Source organism: Acomys minous, assembly GCF_964271855.1.
Source record: "Acomys minous genome assembly, chromosome: 15".
Classification (NCBI taxonomy): domain Eukaryota; kingdom Metazoa; phylum Chordata; class Mammalia; order Rodentia; family Muridae; genus Acomys; species Acomys minous.
In genome coordinates this window covers 82995814-83015224 of record NC_140497.1, presented here as the reverse complement: position 1 = coordinate 83015224, position 19411 = coordinate 82995814, and the positions used below count along the sequence as shown (strand labels likewise).

Genomic DNA, 19411 nt, shown 5'->3' with positions numbered 1-19411 from the left:
ACTGGGGGGAGCTGACGGAAGTTCAGTTATGCACCAAAATTAAGTGGGAGGTGGGGGAAAGATCCCTTTTTATATTTTGAAATCCTATATTTCAAACACATTTTTCCCCACCTAAATCGACTGCATTTTAAGTGGAAAGTACTAGGGACCTGAGGCCAGAAGTAACATTTTATACGATACATGCTAGAGTAAGATCTTTCTTTCTTCCTTTTGGTTTTTTTGAGACAGGGTGGGTTTTTTTTTATTTCTGTAACAGCCTTGGCTGTCCTGGAACTCACTCTGTAGACCAGGCTGGCCTTGAACTCATAGAGATTCACCTGCCTCTGCCTCCTCCTGAGTGCTGGGATTAAAGCCGTGCACCTCAATACCTGGCTTGTGCTTTTTCTTAAGAATAGCCTATTTGGGACAGGAAGTACTGGAGATGATGTAAATGTTCTTAAAAACATTTTAAATTAAAAATACTGCAAAAAGAAAAAAAATAGTTTATTGACTATACTGCAAAAAGGCAGTTGGATACACGAGCTGCACAAGACAGTATAATAAGATTATTTTTAAAAGTATTTCTGTAGGGCTGGAGAGATGGCCTAGCAGCCAACAGTACATAGCACTTTCCCAGAAAACCCGAGTTCAGTTCCCAGCACCCACATCAGGTGGCTCAAAACCACCTTTAACTGCAGCTCCAAGGGATCTGACCCTCCTCCAGGCTGCCCCAGACACCTGCACCCATGTGGCACACACTTACACAAACATATACACATACACATAAAAAGACAAAAACATCTTTAAAAAATATTTCTGTAAGCTATAAAATTAGTTAATTAAAACCAGGAATGCTAATTTTAGAGGAATGATAGAGTCTAATAGTTACTGAATGTTCAGGGATTTTAACATCTTTCCAAAGACTTTTAGGTCACTTCATCAAACCCTGACAGCAGTTATGGCTTTTCTTTAGGGCAGCGGTCATAGATGTGGGTGCCTGTGGGTGGCAGAGCCCAGCTGCTGCCATCATGCAGGAGCCCTGTGGCTTTGGCCCTCGTGATGACGAGATGTTTCTGAGGTTCAGGGAAAGGATGCTGCTGATTCTAGGAAAGCTCAGACACAGGTTGTCACTGCTCATGTGAAATTCCTAATTTTGAAAGGTTATAATTACTGTGTATCTTGTAAGGCATGAAATTGCATATGTGACATCCCTGGATTTATGTGTATTGAATTTTTATGGCTTAAAAACATGTATTTGACTGAGAAGGTTTTAGAATTTTCTTTCCTGGTGGCATGTTATATTTTATGTGAATGACATCTTAGATCTGATTAATGCAGCCACTTTTCTATTTCTTCTTCTCCCCCAACCCCTGTATTGTACTGAGGTCAAGTCAGAGTCTCATCATACTAGGGAAATGGTTCATGGTCTACCACGGAGCCACATCATCATACTAGTGAAGTGGTCCACGGGTCATTTGCTTGATTGAGCATGTAGTACTCAGCTGCTCTTGGCAGAGGCAGGGCCACAGTGATAGGGCTAGAAGCTGGCATCTGACCTGGGTCTGCCAAGGGCCCACTCCTGCCTCAACCTATCATGCAAGTGTCAGGTAAATGAAATCCTTCTTCCTCTCAGAAGCATCTGTCAGATATTTCATCCCAGCGATGACAATGAGAACCACTACAGTATCCGCCCGAGAGAATACTGCGTCCTCAGCTCCACCAGGTATTGGAGAGTTTAAGCTCAACAAAATGCCCAAGGGCTGGAGATATGGCTAAGGGTATACAAGCACTGTCTGCAATTACAGAGGACCCAGGGTTAGTTCCCGGCACCCACATGGCAGCTCACAACCACTGTAATTCCAGATCCAGGGGAGCTGACCCCCTCTTCTGGCCTCTGTGACACAGCACACATGTGGCTCACAGACATACATACAGGCAAAACACTCATATACATAAAATGAGCAGATAAATAAAAATCCACAAAGAAAATGCCAGAGTAATCTATATAGATCCAGATTCTAGTGACAAAGGTTTTTCTTTGTCCTTTTCATTAAAAAAAAATTTTTTTTATGGATTTGTATTCCTCTCTGAATCTATTTTCTTCCTCCTTCTCCCTCGCCTTCCCCCCTCCTCTCTCTCTCTCTCTCTCTCTCTCTCTCTCTCTCTCTCTCTCTCTCTCTCTCTCACACACACACACACACACACACTTGCAAGTAACTTGTAACAACTTTGGGAATTTCCACACATCTGGATTTTTTTTTGTCTTGGCAGTTACAGTGACCATGAAGGACAGTTGTGGCGCAGAACAGAAGGTCCTTTGTAGTGATGAGAATGGAGGAGGACCGGGAGGGGCTGTGCTGGAGACCTGAGGTGAGTGGGAACAGACCCCGAGTGGCAGGATGGATTTTACGGTGCCTCTATGTCTCGCTGGCCTCAACGGCCTGAACACCATCCATTGTGGGCTATGCTTATTTTACCTCATCTAGAAAGTTGGCAGTGCGCCACCCAGACACAAAAGTACCAGTTCGTGCTAGATTACTAGCCGGCCTATGCACCCACAGTGACAGCTGGGGAAGGCGCCTGTGTGCAGAGACGCAGGCTGCAGCTTGCTGCTGGCTGTTGGTGGGTCAGGCTGCCTAGTCTGGGCGGGAAGGCTGCTCATCTCTAGCGAGCTCGGAGCTCCGTTTACTCTCTCTCTCCCCAAGTTTCCAGACTAGTCCCAGGATCTGTGCAGCCCTGGGCTTCTGCTTGTTGGCTTTACTCATTTGGTTACAAGTGAGCTAAGCTCTGTGGTGCAGGCCTGTAATCCCAGCTTCTTGGGAGGCTGAGACAGGAGATTTGAAAGTTCAAGGCCAGCCTGGGCAATTTAGTACGCACCCCTGATCCCCGCCCCTGCCCCCCGCCGCACCCCTTGTCTCAAAATAAAAGTAAAAAGAGGGCTGGGGATAATTCAGTGATAGGGCACTTGCCTAGCATGTGCAAAGACTTAGATCCAACCCCCCCCCCCAATACTGCCAATAAGACAAAACAAACTGACAAAGGACCATCCTTCCTTCTGAGTTCCCTTCCTCCCTTCACCATCCACACCCCTCCTCTGCCTGGCCATCCGGACTCAAGGGTGGGAAGCCAGAACCCCTTCCCCTGGTCCTGCCTGAAGAGCATTTCTTCCCGGTATCCAACTTCTGTTGTAAGCAGGAAGGAGACTGGCCACATTGTCTCCACTGCTGCATGGCTACAGTTGGCGGGAGCGGGAGTGGCATCTGTCCTTGTAGGAGGGACATAAGTGCCACCTTCCTCCACATCTGCACTGCTCCCTTTGCCTTTTCTACCCTCTTTCCACTCTGGCTCTCCAAGCCAATTCCTCATTTCCATTGGTCTTGAGGGCGAGGTCTGAGCCCTGGGTCTTTCTTGGTACCGTTCCTGGGTGCAGGAAACACCCACAGATTAAAACAAATGTGCGAGCAAATGAGGAACATGCCTGTGCATCTTACAAACTATCCTTCACCGTGATACTATGGGATGGAGACCTGACTGAGGGACTGCATCGGGCCTTTGCGTGTCTTTCGAGACTAGCTGGTGTTCCAGGTGAAGGCAGCAGGGATGTATAAGGAGGAGGAGGCGCTCACCTTGCAGTGGGTACCAGGAGTAGCCATTTGTGATTCCGTTGGGGAAGTTCCGTTTGTTTTTACACTGATCTCCTTTCGTCATGTTGGGGTTCCGTGAGGCATAGGTATACGCGAGGTGTTGAAAAACATCATCATCGGGCGTTAAGCTTCGGGACAACAGTGTCCCTGTAGCTGTGTTAGGAAGACAGAGGGATGTAGACAACACACATCAGCAGACGTGATCACACACACACAGCTTCCCAAGTTAGCTCACAAAATAATCAGTCTGAAAATGAAGCTACCTTTTCATCATCCTCGTCAGTCTCTGAAGTTCAGCTGCCCAGGGGTTAACCAACACCACTGTCATGCTTTCAGCTCCTTGTTTGTGTTTTGGGACAGGGTCTCTCTGTGTAGCCTTGGCTGTCCTGGAACTTGCTATGTACCCAGGCTGGCCTAAAACTCACAGTGATTCGTCTGTCTCTGCCTCCTAAGTGCTGGGATTTTAATCTCACCAAGTCTGGCCCTTGTCATTAAACACATGTCATCCTATAGAGTCTAAAGCCGTGGTTCTCAACCTTCCTAATACTGCAACACTTTAATGCAGTTTCTCATGCTGTGGTGATCCAAGTCATAAAATTATTTTCATTGCTACTTCATAGCTGTAATTCTGCGACTGTTGTGTTTTGTGATGGTCTTAGAGGACCCCTGCAAAAGGGTCAGTCAACCCCCAAAAGGGTCACAATCCACGGTTGAGAACAGCTGGAAAAGTCAACACTTCACAAGATTAAAAAAAAAAAAAAGCCTTCTAGCCACATAACCTAAATCTGTAATTCAACCTACATCACTATAGGATTTCACCAATGATATCGTTGCTGGTTGTCGCTTCAGCCACACTGCCCACCCTGTTTAAGAATTACAGGAAGAGCTGGCCATGCAGTTCAAGTTGCACACGACTTGCCTGGCATACACAAAGCCCTAGGGTTGATTCCCAGTATTTCATAAACCTGACCTGGCAGTGTATGTTTGTGAGGCTCAGAAATTCAAGGTCACTCTCAGCTACTTGGTCTGTTTTAGGCTCCCTGGCATGCATGGGATTCCTTATTACACACACACACACACACACACACACACACACACACACACGCACGCACGCACGCACGCACACGGTCGAGGAGAGTGAGGCTGTTGCCTGTGTGGTCAGAGAAGTGACCACTGCTCCAGAGGTGGGGTGCTGGCAGCTCAGTCTGCCGGAATGGCGGGGCCACACCACTTACCTTGCACGCCGTTATCAAAGGGGTAGCTGGCCACCAGGGCACCGCCATGGAGATTTGCAGAGAGGACAAATGTCTCTGTTTTCAGCCACGCCATGACTGCCAGAGTCTCGGGCTGTTTCGTCACGTTATTGTTCTCAAAGGCATCTGGGAAGTTTCTGTTCAGGTCGTAATTATTGGAGTTCTCCCTTTAAAAGAGAGGATTTTGTAGGGTTTATTGGGTGTGTGGGTGGGTGGGTGAGGGGAGCTGTGCACAGGCCTGAGGCTTAGGTTCCAGGTGTTCCCCAGATGTGAATGCAAGAGCAGTGGATAACTGCTTTGGAGGCCTCTCGAGAATCATGCTAAAGTCCCTGGCCCCTAGTGTGTGTGATTTGGTGTCCCGATGGGACATTAGCTACTGTGACACAAGCGAAGCTTGGACAACTGTTTGCATTCTGGGACCTTTTGTTCTTGGAACACTGCTTTTTACCCACTGAGGCACCACTGGCAGCCAGATGTGGGCTCTGTAAGACAATGAGGAACCCAGGTGACAGCCAGGATGGGGTGCCAGACACATGGCCCAAGGCTAATGGCATCAGACCTGACCTGAGCCCCCAGGTGCAGCAGAGGTCAACATCCATCCTGCTTTGCCCTTCTTAAACTTGGGAGTTAATAAAAAGACTTGGTCACCATGCTTGGCAACGGCTTCTTACCCAGCACCCGAGGTCAGAAACTTTATATACTTTATACAAACATGCTTTAGGATGCTGGCAGGTCTATGCTAACTATGCTAGAAAAGCTAAAGATAAAGGGAGTCCAGTGTTGAGCTATTACTTATTTCTTCTTGGCGAACTCAACAAACTTACAAACTGTGCAAATATATGTGTATGTTCAGCACCGGAGAAACTCTAAACTCCCTGAGGCAGTTTGAAACAAAATCCACCGTTAGACCACACTGTAAGACCCACACTACTTAGGCTATTGCATCAATAAACCAATTGTGGGTAATTTTGGAGAGTCTATGTATTATGCTAGGCCAGTGATTCTCAACCTGTGGGGCGAGACTCCTTCGGGGAGTCAAATGACCCTCTTATAGAGGTTGTGTATCAGATATCCTATATCTCAGATATTTACATTATGATTCATAACGGCAAAATTAGAGTTATGAAGTAGCAATGGAAATAATTTTATGGTTGGGGAGGGGACACTACAACACGAGGAGCTGTGTTAAGGAGTCGCCGTGTTAGGAAGGTTGAGAACCGTTGTGCTGGGCAACGTGGAGCTAACAATGATAAGCACATATGATTCACTGTCTGCAGTAGCTTGCAGTTTAGTGGAGAGAAAGACATTTAAGAAATTAGACATTAGGGGTCTGTGAGATGGCTTAGCAGGTAAAGGTGCCTTGATGCCAAGCCTGGTGACCTAAATTTGACTCTCAGGACCCACCCACATGGGAAAAAAAGAATCAATTTCTGCAAGTTATTCTCTGCCCTCTACACACCCACTGTGGCACACCCTATATCATGCCCAACAAATAAATAAACAAAGATCTATTTAAAATTGTACCATGAAGGTACAGTGCCAGAGGATCAGAAAGCATATAGGGGACTAAATACATGATCCATGGTCAGGAAGGAGTTTTCGTAGGAATGCTCTTTGGGCACTTGATGGGGATGAGGAGTGGTCAGTAGAAGCAGAGGGACTAGACAGGCGCCATGCTTCATCCTACAAGATGGCGGCCCGTAGAGCCTCAGTGCGCCTGTGACAAGCACATGCTCTGGAGCGCTTCACTGTGATGTAAGTCCTCGTGCCAGGGCCAATGGGTGCCTGATGGGAGACCAGCCCACCCCCCCTTTTAAATTATTTATTTATTGTATATGAATACTTTATCTCAGAAGAGGGCCCCAGATGGTTGTGAGCCACCATGTGGTTGCTGGGAATTGAACTCAGGACCTCTGGAAGAGCAGGCGGTACTCTTAACCCCTGAGCCATCTCTCCAGCCCCACCAGCCCCTCTTTACCTTCCATTACTGTAATAGCAGTCGGGTTTCTGGACGGCTTCAAACCCATCTGGGTTCATGGAAGGCATGATGTGGATCCGAGTGCTATTGATGAGACGGGTGACCTCCATGTCTTTCCCGTGACTGGTGACAAGATAGTCAATGAGGTGGAGCAGCAGTTCCCGCCCCACAGTCTGTGCAGGGGAGGAACGGGATTATTAGTAAGTCAGAAATAGTAAGAAAAAGTTCCCCAAAGTGCAGATTCCCCCGTATGGATCGCCATATTTGATATCTTACATCAAAGCTTGTTTGTGAGAACCACATTTTTCAAGCAGAGCAACAGAGGCACGGGTCGTGCTGGAGAGATGGCTCAGAGGTTAAGAGCACTGGTTGCTCTTCCAAAGGTCTTGAGTTCAATTCCCAGCAACCACATGGTGGCTCACAACCATCTATGATAAGATCTGGTGCCCTCTTCTGGCCTGCAAGTGTACATGCAGGCAGAACACTATATATACTGTATACATAATAAATAAATAAACCTTAAAAAAAAAAAAAAACGAGGCAAGGGTCAGCTCAGGAGGGGATGCTGAGGGCGCCTCTGTGAGAGTTCAGGCCCTTGCTTGTAAACTACCTGCTCTCTGTACGTGTGTGAAGGAGTGGATCCAGAACCATTTAAACCTAAAAAGAAGAATTAGAGGCAAAGTTCTTAACACGGTGGTGTTCATTTCTTTGTCTTCCCAGAGACAAGGGCATGACTCCTATGAAACCCAGTGGCAGGCTAGACACCAGATTATAATGTGATTAATTTTAATAATTGGCCTCAGGATTTGAGCGGGTTGCAGCATTCAGTACCTTCCTCTCGCAGCTTCGGCTGTTGCACGTTCTGTGTTATTTTTCTGTATCTGTGTACTTTGGATCCCCACATTCCTACGGTCATGGAACTTACTCATTTGCATGTCACCCAGCTTTTGCCATAAGAATGTACTGTGCGCACACTGTTATTTACGTATTCTTTAAACCTGTTCACTTTGCCTTTGCGTTAAAAGTAAAACCTCAGGGTTGGAGAGATGGATGAGGGGTTAAGAACACCGGCTGCTCTTGCAGAGGACCCAGGTTTGATTCACAGCACCCACATGTCAGCTCACACCCACCTGTGACTCCAGTTTTAAGAGATCCAAAGCCCTTTTTTGGTCTCTGCAGGCACCAGGCATAAATGGGATGCACAGACATACATGCAGGCAGAAGACCGTACAGAAAGGCATATACGCAGGCAGAAGACCCATACATAAACTAAAACTAATGATTAAAGAAATTAAAACAAAACCAACTGATTCCAGCAGGTTGTCCTCTGACCCCCACATGTGAGCCTCTGACACATATGTGCCCAAACACAACCCCCTCTCAAGTATGTGATAAATAATAACGTATAATAAAGAGACTTTAAGAAAGATTCAGAATATCAGGCTCTCCATCTAGTTTTACTTGAGTTTTATCCTCTGGTTAATAACATTAAATTTGACTAAATTAAATGGATTTCACACGCTAAATATGCCGCACATTTTATTGTAGACTTTAAAACTTTTTGTTTAATTTAAAAACTTTGTTTTAAATGTATGGCTGTTTTTCCTACATGTATGTTTGTACACCAGGTACATGTCTGGTGAGGCCGGGGGAGAGGGCATTGGAGCCCCCTGGAACTGGATTTGCAGACAGCTGTAAGCTGCCATTAGGTGCTGGGAGTTGAACTTTGGTCCTCTGGAAGAGCAGCCAGCTCTATTCATTGCTGGGCCATCTCTCCAGCCTCCCCTCCGCCCGACCAGATTATTTTAATTACTCTTAGTCTCTCACCACGGGAATACATGAATGTCTAGAGAGATTTTTGAAAATACTAATGACGGCCGTTCTGGGTGGTAGTTACTGGAGGACTTCACTCTGCTTATTTTTCTAGTATCACTTTTTAAATGGAAAAGAACCCATGTTGTGTGTGTAACCAAAGAAGCAGATGTCTTAATATTCCAAAATAAATTCTCAGCGCTTAACTATAGAAGGTTTAAAAAAAAAAATCTCATTAACATGAAGAAGCAACCATGCATCATTTAGTTTTAGAAGGCTGACACACAACATCTCAGAGGGAGTTAAACAAAATCCCCTTGTTATTTTCTTCATCGGGCCTTACTTCCTGCCCTGTGACTTGTGACAAATATTATTCAAATGTATTCTCGGCAGCCTGAGGATAAATGCCTCAAATACTCATTCATGTTTTATGTATAAACATCCTTTTCCCCCTTAAGTTTAAGGCGTGGAGTACGAAGCCTCATGGTTCTAAAATATTAAGAATATGGTGAAAGCCTAATTACCCTTCTCATTTCCACTGAGGCCTCTACAGTAGGGTCCTCACTGATTTCCTCTTGACCCATGGACCCTCTGCACTACCCTGTGGCGTGTACCACCACCACCACCACCCAGCTTGATTAAGACTATTGTAAGAAACAAGAGGACCTAAGGCACTGAGGCTAGTCAAAAGACTTTCAGTGTTGAGCAGGTTTTGCTTAGGGCAAGAACTCAGGCTATCTGGTCACATTAGCCTGAAGAGAGACGGAGCAAATGCCAATCACTTGAGCAGTCTAAGTAACACATACGTAAGCTCACTTACACACATCACCCGCAATAATCATTAGATCTGCCTAAATCCCCAAACAAAGAATCTGATTATCCAGAGCCACATTGCCTACATGAGAATTCAGGGCAGTAATAGGAAAAAAAAAAATCTGGGAAGCGACAATTGGAAGGACAAATTTTACCTTTTGGTTTTGTTTAAATAGATGTGTAACTTTGAACATTGAACTACACCATCCTCCAGGCTGTCTTGGTTTGTTTATTTTCTGACACTGTGATTAAACCCCATCACCAAAAACAACTTGAGGAAGAAAGGTTTTAATTCATCTTACAGCTTGTAGTCCATTATGAAGGATACTGGGGCAGGAATTCAAGGCAGGAACCTAGACGCAAAAGCTAAAGCAAAGGCCTTGGGGGAGCCTGTTTACTGGCATGATTATAAACCCAGGACTACCTGCCCAGGGGTTGGACTATCTCAGATCGATCATTAATCACATAAATAATGCTACTAAATAGGATGGGGTGTTTTCAAAGTCTCAAGCAAATAGTAAAACCAATTCATTGCTATGGATTATGGAAAGGCGAAAGATATGACATAAAGTGTTAAAAGAAGAAAAACCACCTTAATGCTCTCTCCACTATAAAAAAAAACCTTAGACCTGTAAGAGCTGTAGTTGAGTTAAGTGATGACTATATACCGAGGGTTTCCTTCTACAGTAATGGGGGCCTGGGCCCTGGGGTCACGGGGGCCTGGGCTCTGACCTCTTCCTTGTTGTGGGTTAGCTGAGGGCGTGGCACTGGGCTCTTCAGCACAGTTCTAACTTGCCATAGGATTTCCTCCTAAGAACAAGTAGAGATGGCTTCTGAAACTAGAGAGTGGATGTGTCACATTTTTTTCCTACAAAATTTTAAAGATTTCTAAATAGACAGAAAAGGGGTACAAAACAGAGCAGGAGGAAAGCCTGTAGAAGGAACAGGGTTCCCTCTGGCAACCCCACAAGGCAGAGGATGTGAGACGTGCTGGTGTCAGGGTGTGGCTATGGCTTCCAGTCAAGCTTGACTTTAATTGGCTATACTTTTCTCCAAAGCAAGCTGGTAGCAGGATAAATAGGTGCAAGCACTGCATGTGCATATGAGCCTGTGTGTGTGCTCATGTGCTCACATGTGTGCGCATGTGTGTGCATTTATACATGTGTGTGAGCCTGTGTGTGCATGCATGTGTTGTAAATGTGTGTGTGAGCTTATGTGCGTGTGCCTGTGTGGGTGTGCGTGCGCAGTCTTGCCTGTTAGCCTATGTGAGTGTGCATGCATGTGTGTGTACATGTGCGTGTGAGCCTGTGTGAATGTGCATGCAAGTATGTGGGCATGTGTGTGTGAGTGTGCATGCATGTGTGTGTACATGTGTGTGTGAGCTTGTATGTATGAGCCTCTGTGTGTGCACATTCATGAGTATTAGCCTGTGTGAGTGTGCATGCATGTGTGTGCATGTGAGTTCATGTGTGTGTGTGCTCATGCATGTGAGTGTGCATGCATGCGTGCATGTGTGTGTGTGTGCTCATGCGTGTACGTGTGATGGTGGTGAAAGTCCCACCTCTGATGTCTCAAGGTGCAGCAGAGTGGAGACTGGCGAAAGCTACATCAAGATTAACATCTGGCAGGGAAAACTGGAAGTCCTTCGCCACCTGGGCTACATAAAAGAAACAGCATAACCCACCCTCTCCCTGCGCCCAAACAACCTCCCCACCCCCCCATCATAGCAATACAAATCTTGGAGAGGCGGTTGCTGCTATTTAATGACTCGTAAAGAGTCATGAGGCGCAAGGTCCTGCGTTTTGGGGTGCATGCTTTGGCTTTAGCTCACTAGCCCACTCGCGTACTTTCCTTTTCTTAGTAAATTCTATTTCTAACCACGCCTGGGGACTTCAGCAGGTGGCCTGGGACCCAGACCCAGGCCGTGACTACCTGTGGCACAAGGGAACTCTCACACATTGTGTGCCTGCCTCACCCTCCCAGTTAAAAAATGATTAATCTTCAGGAGTATCCATTAGTAGGTAAATTAACACGTAAATTAAACCTAGAACGGGGTGTCTAGACTAGACTTCAGCGTCGAACTCAGGTCCTCAGCCTTTGCAGTAGTGTCTTTTACCCACTAATTCACTTCACTAATCTTTAATGTTATTATTATATTTTTTAACGTAAAAAGATATGATTTTAAAAGAAGGGGCTAAAGAGGCAGAGTAGAAATTCATGGGGGGCAGAAATGGGCCCTGATGCTGCAGCTAATTTCATCAAGCCAAAAGTCTCAATTATGGACACCCGCCCCCCGACACACAATGTCATGCTATCTATGGTGCAAAAAAATGTTCTTAAAAAAATCATGTGGTCCACTTGATCCGCCATGCCACTCAGTGTGTATGGCTCCTATAGGTAGTTACCACGAGGCTCCTATACTTCCGGAAGAGCTCAAAACTGTGGGGTCAGAGGTCCAACTTTATATCAGGGTGGCAAGAAATCCTTCTAACGAAGGGTAAGAGCCATTGCCCACGATGTTTAGCTACGCTGCTTTTTAGTAAAAACAAGAATTGAAGATGTTTTCTGTTCTTGAGAAGAACATGGTCGCGCTTAGACTTTATGCTCAGAGGAATTCCTCTGCCGCAGGTTAGGTCATCTCCGTCTCCAACTCCTTGTGGCTCCAGAAGAGGAGGGCAGAGCACACAAGACCTTGAGTTCAGAATAACGGAGTTCTTCAATAGGCTCCACCATGGCTGCAGCCGAGAACTGGGATGTACAAGGCGTTCAGACGTCAGAGTCCCGCGTCTTCTGCCGCCCCTCCCCCTCCCCCCTCCCGCAGCATCAGCTTTTAGCCTTCGTTAGAGACACAAGGTGAGCCAGGGAGCCTGAGCCTGACGGGACACAGCAGCTCCCCGGAGAGAAGATGCTAAGAGTTTAGGGTAGATCACAGAGCAGGGGCGGCATAGCTAGGCAGGGAGGACACAGAGCCCTGCTCCTCTCCGGAAGTTTCTGCTCTGAGGATTAATTCCTGAGTCGCAGCAGTCTTGGAATCCCCGGGAAATCAACCGGTAACTTCCTGTCTCTTATTAAAAATGGATTCCAGGTGCCCTCGATCAATAGATAGAAAAAGGGAAGGAAGTCTGGGCTTCTGTGTGTAAACAGACAGCTGTTTGTTAAAAGCAATTTTGGGCAGACTCACAGCTACAAAAAGTATTTTATTTTATTTTATTTTGGTTTTTCGATACAGGATTTCTCTGTGTAATAGCCCTGGCTGACTTGGACTTGCTTTATAGACCAAGCTGGCCTCGAACTCACAGAAATCCCTGCCTCTGCCTCCTGATTGTGCCACCAAGCCCAGCTCAAAAAGCCTTTTAAAGAGACAGTCCATTATGGATCAAAACAAAACAAAACAAAACAACAAAAAAATAGCTGCGTTATTCTTTACCCACTCCACATCAGGCTGCTTTCTTGCAAGCATGTATTTGCAATTAACTCTGGCTGCAAGAAGAAACATTTCTCTCAGCAGGACGGGTTGGGCAGCATGCTTGGTGAGGGCTGGCAGTGTGTGTCACAAAGGGTGGATGCTTGGTGAGGGCTGGCTGTGTGTGTCACAAAGGGTGGAGTCAGGCCCTATGGAACCAGAGCTTGAGGAGGTTAAATTGGGTCATGAGGTTCAGCATTGACTAGACCATCTCACCCCAGCTCCTGCAAAGGATTTGGCAACTAACAGGTGGTACTTCCCACCACACGCGCTGATTCTGAAATTCCTAAAAGCTAAAAGCACTTACTATAGGGTACTTTACACAGCCCCTATCAATGGCCTTTACTGTGGTTCCTGGGGGCTACCGTTCCTTCCCCGAGTCCGAGTCCTGGCAAATAGAAAACACTGACAGTGTCCAAAAGAAGCAAGGTGAGAAAGAGGTTGACATCTTAGCAGCCCCGCAGTGCTAGTTGGCTTTCTGTCAACTCGACGCAAGCTAGGATCTCCTGGGAGGAAGGGACCGGAGTTGAGCAAGTTCTTGTGGAGGGCGGGGGCTTTTCTTGATTAATGATTGACATGGGAGGGCCCAGCCCACTGTGGGCGGTGCTAAACCCTAAGGCAGGCAGTCTTGGGAAGTGTGCTGTAGGGAGCTGGCTGTTAGGTAGAAAAAGAAGGGGTAAGCAGCTCTCCTTGATGGTCTTCATTTCCTGCCCTGGGCTCCTGCCCTGATCATCTGAAATCAACCGTTTCCCCTCAAGTGCTTTTGCACCATGGCCTTTATCATTTCAAAAGAAAGCAAACTAGGACACCAGCCGGTAAGGTCTTAACCACTTGTGAGAGTGATGGAAAGGTATTTTTCGGAACAAAATAAAAACTGAGTTTAATCTCCTCTGTAAGTGTGATTACCCCCAAGACGGGTTGGAAAGAACATTGTGTGCATCTACACCTGAGCCCCGGAAAGCACTGGAGCTGTGACAGACGGCTTCAAATGCCACACTCCTCGGCTGACAGAACAGCTCAGAGACTTATCTAGAAAGCACGAGAGCTGAGGTTCAATCCCCAGCACCATAAATGAATAAGGAAAGTAAATTAAGATTAAAATTAAAACTTAAAAAACTAAAAAAAAAAAAAGCCAGATGCTGGGAGTCTGGACAAGCTGTTCTCGTTGCTTTGAGTTCCAGTCCCGCACTGGATTTCCTAAATGCCGACTGGCTGAGGGAGGGGACAGGGCTGGAGGCAGCTCAGAGAGCCCCAACACAAAAGTGGCTCAGGGGACCAAAGCCATGTGGTCTGGTGCTGTAAGAACTGGCTCCCTCAGTTTCCTCCCAGGCCCCTTGCTGCTTGATACACATCCGGGTTCTCCCGCCAGTGGTGACGCCAGGAGAGACACGAGGAGAAATTTCTTTCAGACCTTCACACGGTGTACATACCTCGTCTCCGTGCATATTTGCCACGTATTTGAATTCTGGGATCCCGACTCTGTGTTCCTTTGGAGACTGCCCTATCACGAGAACCCACAGGTTTCTACCTTCACAAGGAAGAAGGAGAGAAAAATAAGTTATCTCGTAAAATGACATATGAACTCTGAGAGAATGAGGAGCACACTTCTCTCTCCTGGCAGCTTTACAATGTCATGGTGACTTACGTTCATGTGACACAGTTCTACGCTTCAGATATGCAATATTTACTGTCAGCGTGGAAGGAAACTCAATAGAAACATCAATTACTCTAGAGTGTAGTTTAAAGGATCAGCATATGAGGTTACATTGAGGTTCTTTTCTTTTTTTGTCTTTATTTTACTTTTATTAGTACTAAAACTTAGTATACAAAGTAGTAGATTTCCCTGTGACATGCATCTCTTGTTCTTTTTTTAAAAAATATTTTATTAATTTATTCATATTATATCTCAATTGTTAGGAGCTTATTTTCAAAATGGTTATACACGTGTTCTGGGATCCTAGAGCCTCGTGGAACAATCTTGCTAAAACATACAATTATACAGCGGAATCACAGTTGACGGCTGACTGGAAGGGTGCCAGACTTATAAGGAAAGAAAGTAAAAAACAGAAAAAGTAGCAAAACTTGTAATTCAGGAGGAGGGAAGTTTTTTTCTTTTTTCCCTTTTTTCTAAAATAAGAAATCACAGGTCTTGTATTCACATCTTGTTGATGTGGCTTGTGTTGTGTTGTGTTGTGTGTTTTGTGTTGTTTTGTTTTACCTTGAGGTTCACTAAGCAACAGCTCCTCTTGTCCTCTCCTTGGCATTTTAAAAAAAGCTTTATTTATTTTTATGTGTATGAGTGATTACATGCATGCATGTATGTATGTATAGCTCTTGTGTGCCTGTATCTGTATGTTTGCTTGCATGTATATATGTATACCTTTTGTGTACCTGTTTCTGTGTTTGCTTGCATGTATGTATGCTTACCTCTGTGTGCTTGTATGTGTATGAGTGTTTGCTTGCATGCATGTATGTGCATGTATATGTCTTGTGTGTCTTGTGCCTGAGGAAGTCAGGAAGGTTTTGGGTCCCTTGGAACCGGAGTTACAGATGGTTGTGAGCTGCTCTGTGGTGCTGGGAATTGAGCCCTGGTCCTCTGGAAGAGTAGCCAGTGTGCTTAACCACTGAACCATCTCTCCAGCCCTTTCTCTTTGGTGTTTTGAGCCCAGGCTGGCCTCAAACTAACAAGTCTTCTACCGAGGTCTCCCAAGTGCCAAGATGACAGGCATGCATGCCATGCCTGGCTTCGATTGTGCCTTTGATACTATTGAGTTCTGTTAAGCAAGCCGGAACCCACAGCCCAACCTAACAATGCCAAGGGAAGCTTGCGAGTCCCCTTTCAGCCACAAAGTCAGGCAAGCAAGGGCGGAAACAAGATTACCAAGGCTGTGCGTGTGACAGACACTACAGCCGGAGCTCCATTTTATGTAATCTTAATGCTTTCTTGCCATGAACCGCTAAGATAGGCTGCCAATCAAGCTTACAAAGGAGACAATCTTACGCAATCAGCTGTGATCACCCAGCCAGCTAGAGGTTACAGTTTGATTCCCAGAATGAAGTGATGAATCCTGGCCCATCCGACTTCAATTCTAGCATCTCTCTTACCAACAAGAAGGACTGTCTTTCAAGAGGCTCAATTTCCAGGCTGGTAACAAAGTTAAGAAGTCAAAGCAGGCATGGTGGTGCGTGTCTGTAATCCCAGCACCCAAGAGACGGAGGTAGGAGGGTAGTCATGAGCTCAAGACCAGACTGAGTTCCATAAGCAAGTACCAGGCAAGCAAAACACTGCCTTCACTCCCGCCCCTGCCAATAAACCTAAATTAAGAAGTCCCTTTTGATTTTAAAATAGTCTAGTTCTTTTAATATAATCTCAGAGATTGATATATATATATATGCTACATAATGTATATATATGATATGTGTATGTATACACACATATCTGTACACACACACACACACACACACACACACACACACACACTTCACATATCTGTGATAACTCTCTATGTGGAATTTAAGGACCTAGGAAAGAAGTTTAACAGCAACAATGGCTAATGCTGAGCAGGTGTCTACAGATTTTCCGATCTAGCCCTTCAGTCAGAGACACCCAGGGGCTGAGGCGTGCTCATTGTCCTGAGGGACCGAGGGGGAAGGAAGCTCACACTGGACTCACCGTTCTCAGGATGTACTCCCAATCGATTGGAATAATGCCTTAGGAAGTTGGTCATGACAAGGCAACGCTCTAAACTCAGTAACTGCAACAATTCTTAGAAAACACCCAGAACATGGCTTATCTCATTAATTCTCCCTGACCTATGCAGAGTTCTCCTTCGTCCATTCATCTGTCAGCTTGCTGAAGGCCACTATATCCAGCCATCCACCCTAATGCAGGCTGTACAAATAAGTTATGCTCTACATCAGCTTTTTAAAAGAGGGTACCGGGAATTAAGCCCAACATGCTAAACCTGTGCTCTCCCACTGGGTAATATATGTAGTCCCTAAATTTTTCATCTAGTGAATTAAAGCAAATATGCAAACATAATTACACCATTGTGGCATATATATTAATAGAGATGTGTGAAGGGTACTGTGGCGTGTGTAAAATGAAAGAAGAAATGGTGACTGTTCTCCCGGCAGGAAGCTGTAACACGCTACAGATCGGGCGCCACACACGATGTTTCAGACTAGGGTTCTAGAACACGATGCGACTTACTCTGGCTCATCATGCTCATCCCAGCATGAAATCAGCCAGAGTCCCTTCATTCCCCTCTGAGACCAGCTCTCTGGCTATCTGAAGTGTCAACCCTCCAAAGTTAAAGCATTTTTATGGGAAACCAAGTTTTTTTTTTTTTTAATGAGCTGCTAACCATGGTTCTTTGAGTTTGTTCTGGGAGATACCTTCACCTCCGCCAAAACAAAACAAAACTATTAATTCTTTTAAAGGCACATAAATGCAGATCTGTGTTGTATATAGTCTTGTTCCTTGTGGTCAAGGGGAAAATTCAGTGTCATCTCCACAACATACGTGTCAGCCGTTGCTTCTAACTGCAAGTCTCCAGTTGCTGGCTGTGAATGACAAGGAAACTCCACTTGAAGTGGACACCCGATGGTATTTAGTTTAAGGGAGGGAGGAAGTCACACCAATCAAACCTAAGTGAAAAAATACTTCGGTGGGAACCTCAACCCCACTCTCAGCATGGGTGACCTCCGAGTGAACTGCAAGATAAGAAACTGACCTGGAGCCACTTCAATGGCACCGGGTCTGAATAAAAACCAACCAGTCACCTCAAGAGTACAAAGTCCTCTTAGAACGAGGACACTCTAAAGGAGCTTTGGTCACCCTCTCTACCAACACCAGGCCCTCTAGCTTGGACTCAAGTAAGCAAATGGAAGACCAAACACTTGTTTTTAACCACACAGCTGCCAAGGTTAAATACTAATTTAAGCAAGACTTTCCTTTTCCCTGTAAAGTAGGAAATATTTTGTTTCCTAGGAAATATTTGATTTCCCAGAGTTCTAGCTTATAACCGGTGTGCTCAAGAGACCCGAGGCTAGGCCAGCAATGTTCATCGAGTAAAAGTGATTGCTGGTTAACCCTGACCTAAATTCAATCCCCGGGGCCCCATGGTGGAAGGGAAGATCGGCTGTTCCTCTTTGTTGCTGAGCAAATGGAACCTGGAACCAAGGTATTTCTTGGTTTTTATTTTCTGTGTCTCCCAGGCTCTGTTCCACTTGTTGTTTGTTTTGTCCCCGGTTCCCTTTCAGTTTGGGCCCACAGGTGAGCTTACTGGGTCTTTGTTCTCAGTGTGTTGTTCTCGGCATAACAGTGCAACCACTCGATTGCCTCTTTTCAAAGACTGTGAATTACACACACAAACACACACACACACACACACACACACACACACACACACACAGAGAGAGAGAGAGAGAGAGAGAGAGAGAGAGAGAGAGAGAGAGAGAGAGAGAGAGAATTCTACGAGGTATCTTTCAAAAAATTAGCTCACAGAGATTGTACCTCAGAGTTTACAGACATATGTACATATACGGCCACAGGCCAGGCACACAAATACACAAGTACACACACACACACACACACACACACACACACACACACACACACGAACTGAACAGCAAAGACATTGGCTAAACTACAGATATGACACCAAGTTAGAGGCAGCTGCCTTGACAAAGTTAGTGAAGCCGCAGGGGCCGGGGTGGGGGTGGGGCTTCCATGTCACTGTGACCTGGGAGAGTAGGTCGGGAGACTGGGTCACACGTGCCACTTGCTTTATCTGCTGTGGCTCCTGGGCCACCAAGAGAGAGCCCACCTCCTTTGACAGCACACAGGGGCTCCCAAGGTCCTGCCCCTTCCTGCCTTGAGTAGCTCACTCAGTGCCACAAAATAGACTCTAGCTGGTCTTCGTTATGTGCTGCCCACTGAAGAGCCAACACGCGCAGGCAAGGTGACCGCAGTGGCCAGCTTCTGCTCACTCAAGAAAAAAAATGCCTTTTCCATCTAACCTATTCCACCCCCACCCCCCCAGCCTGGGCTGGATGCTCGCTACGAACTCTCCACAGTGTACATGTAGACAAGGAGCCGTGGTTCTCTGAGCTTGCAGAATTTAGTACCATCCTGGTGCAGAATTACACCAATAGCAGAGGATGGATAAATATTTGCTGAATAAACAGACACACAGCTCCATCAACCAACAAGTCAGGGGAGGTCCATTGGGGCTGAGGTCATCCCTGGCCCAGGAATTTAGATGAAAGTTTTTGGCCCACCAACAAGGTGCCTTCTGAGGTTGGCCCTGGAAAGAAGTCAGTTTTCTAGATCGATTCTAGATCAATTCCAGAGTAGATGGCCCTCCTTGGAGCATTTCCACAGAAGAGCGTGCTGCGCTCCAAAGCAAACATCTGGCTTCAGGTTAGACTCTGCCAACACATCCTGAAGGAAGGACGGCGTTTC

General features: G+C 45.9%; 1 protein-coding gene across 2 annotated transcripts in view; it reads right to left on the bottom strand.

Moving 5' to 3' along the window:
* The window catches only part of CPM (carboxypeptidase M), an 81617-nt gene that overhangs the window by 11466 nt on the left and 50740 nt on the right, over nt 1-19411 (bottom strand). For both annotated transcript variants that reach the window (XM_084759420.1, XM_084759421.1), the window contains exons 3-6: nt 14373-14470; nt 6855-7027; nt 4859-5043; nt 3606-3776 (exon numbers count right to left, since the gene is read on the bottom strand). In XM_084759420.1, the coding sequence (XP_084615546.1) occupies nt 3606-3776; nt 4859-5043; nt 6855-7027; nt 14373-14470 (627 nt within the window). The remainder of the gene's footprint in view (nt 1-3605; nt 3777-4858; nt 5044-6854; nt 7028-14372; nt 14471-19411) is intronic.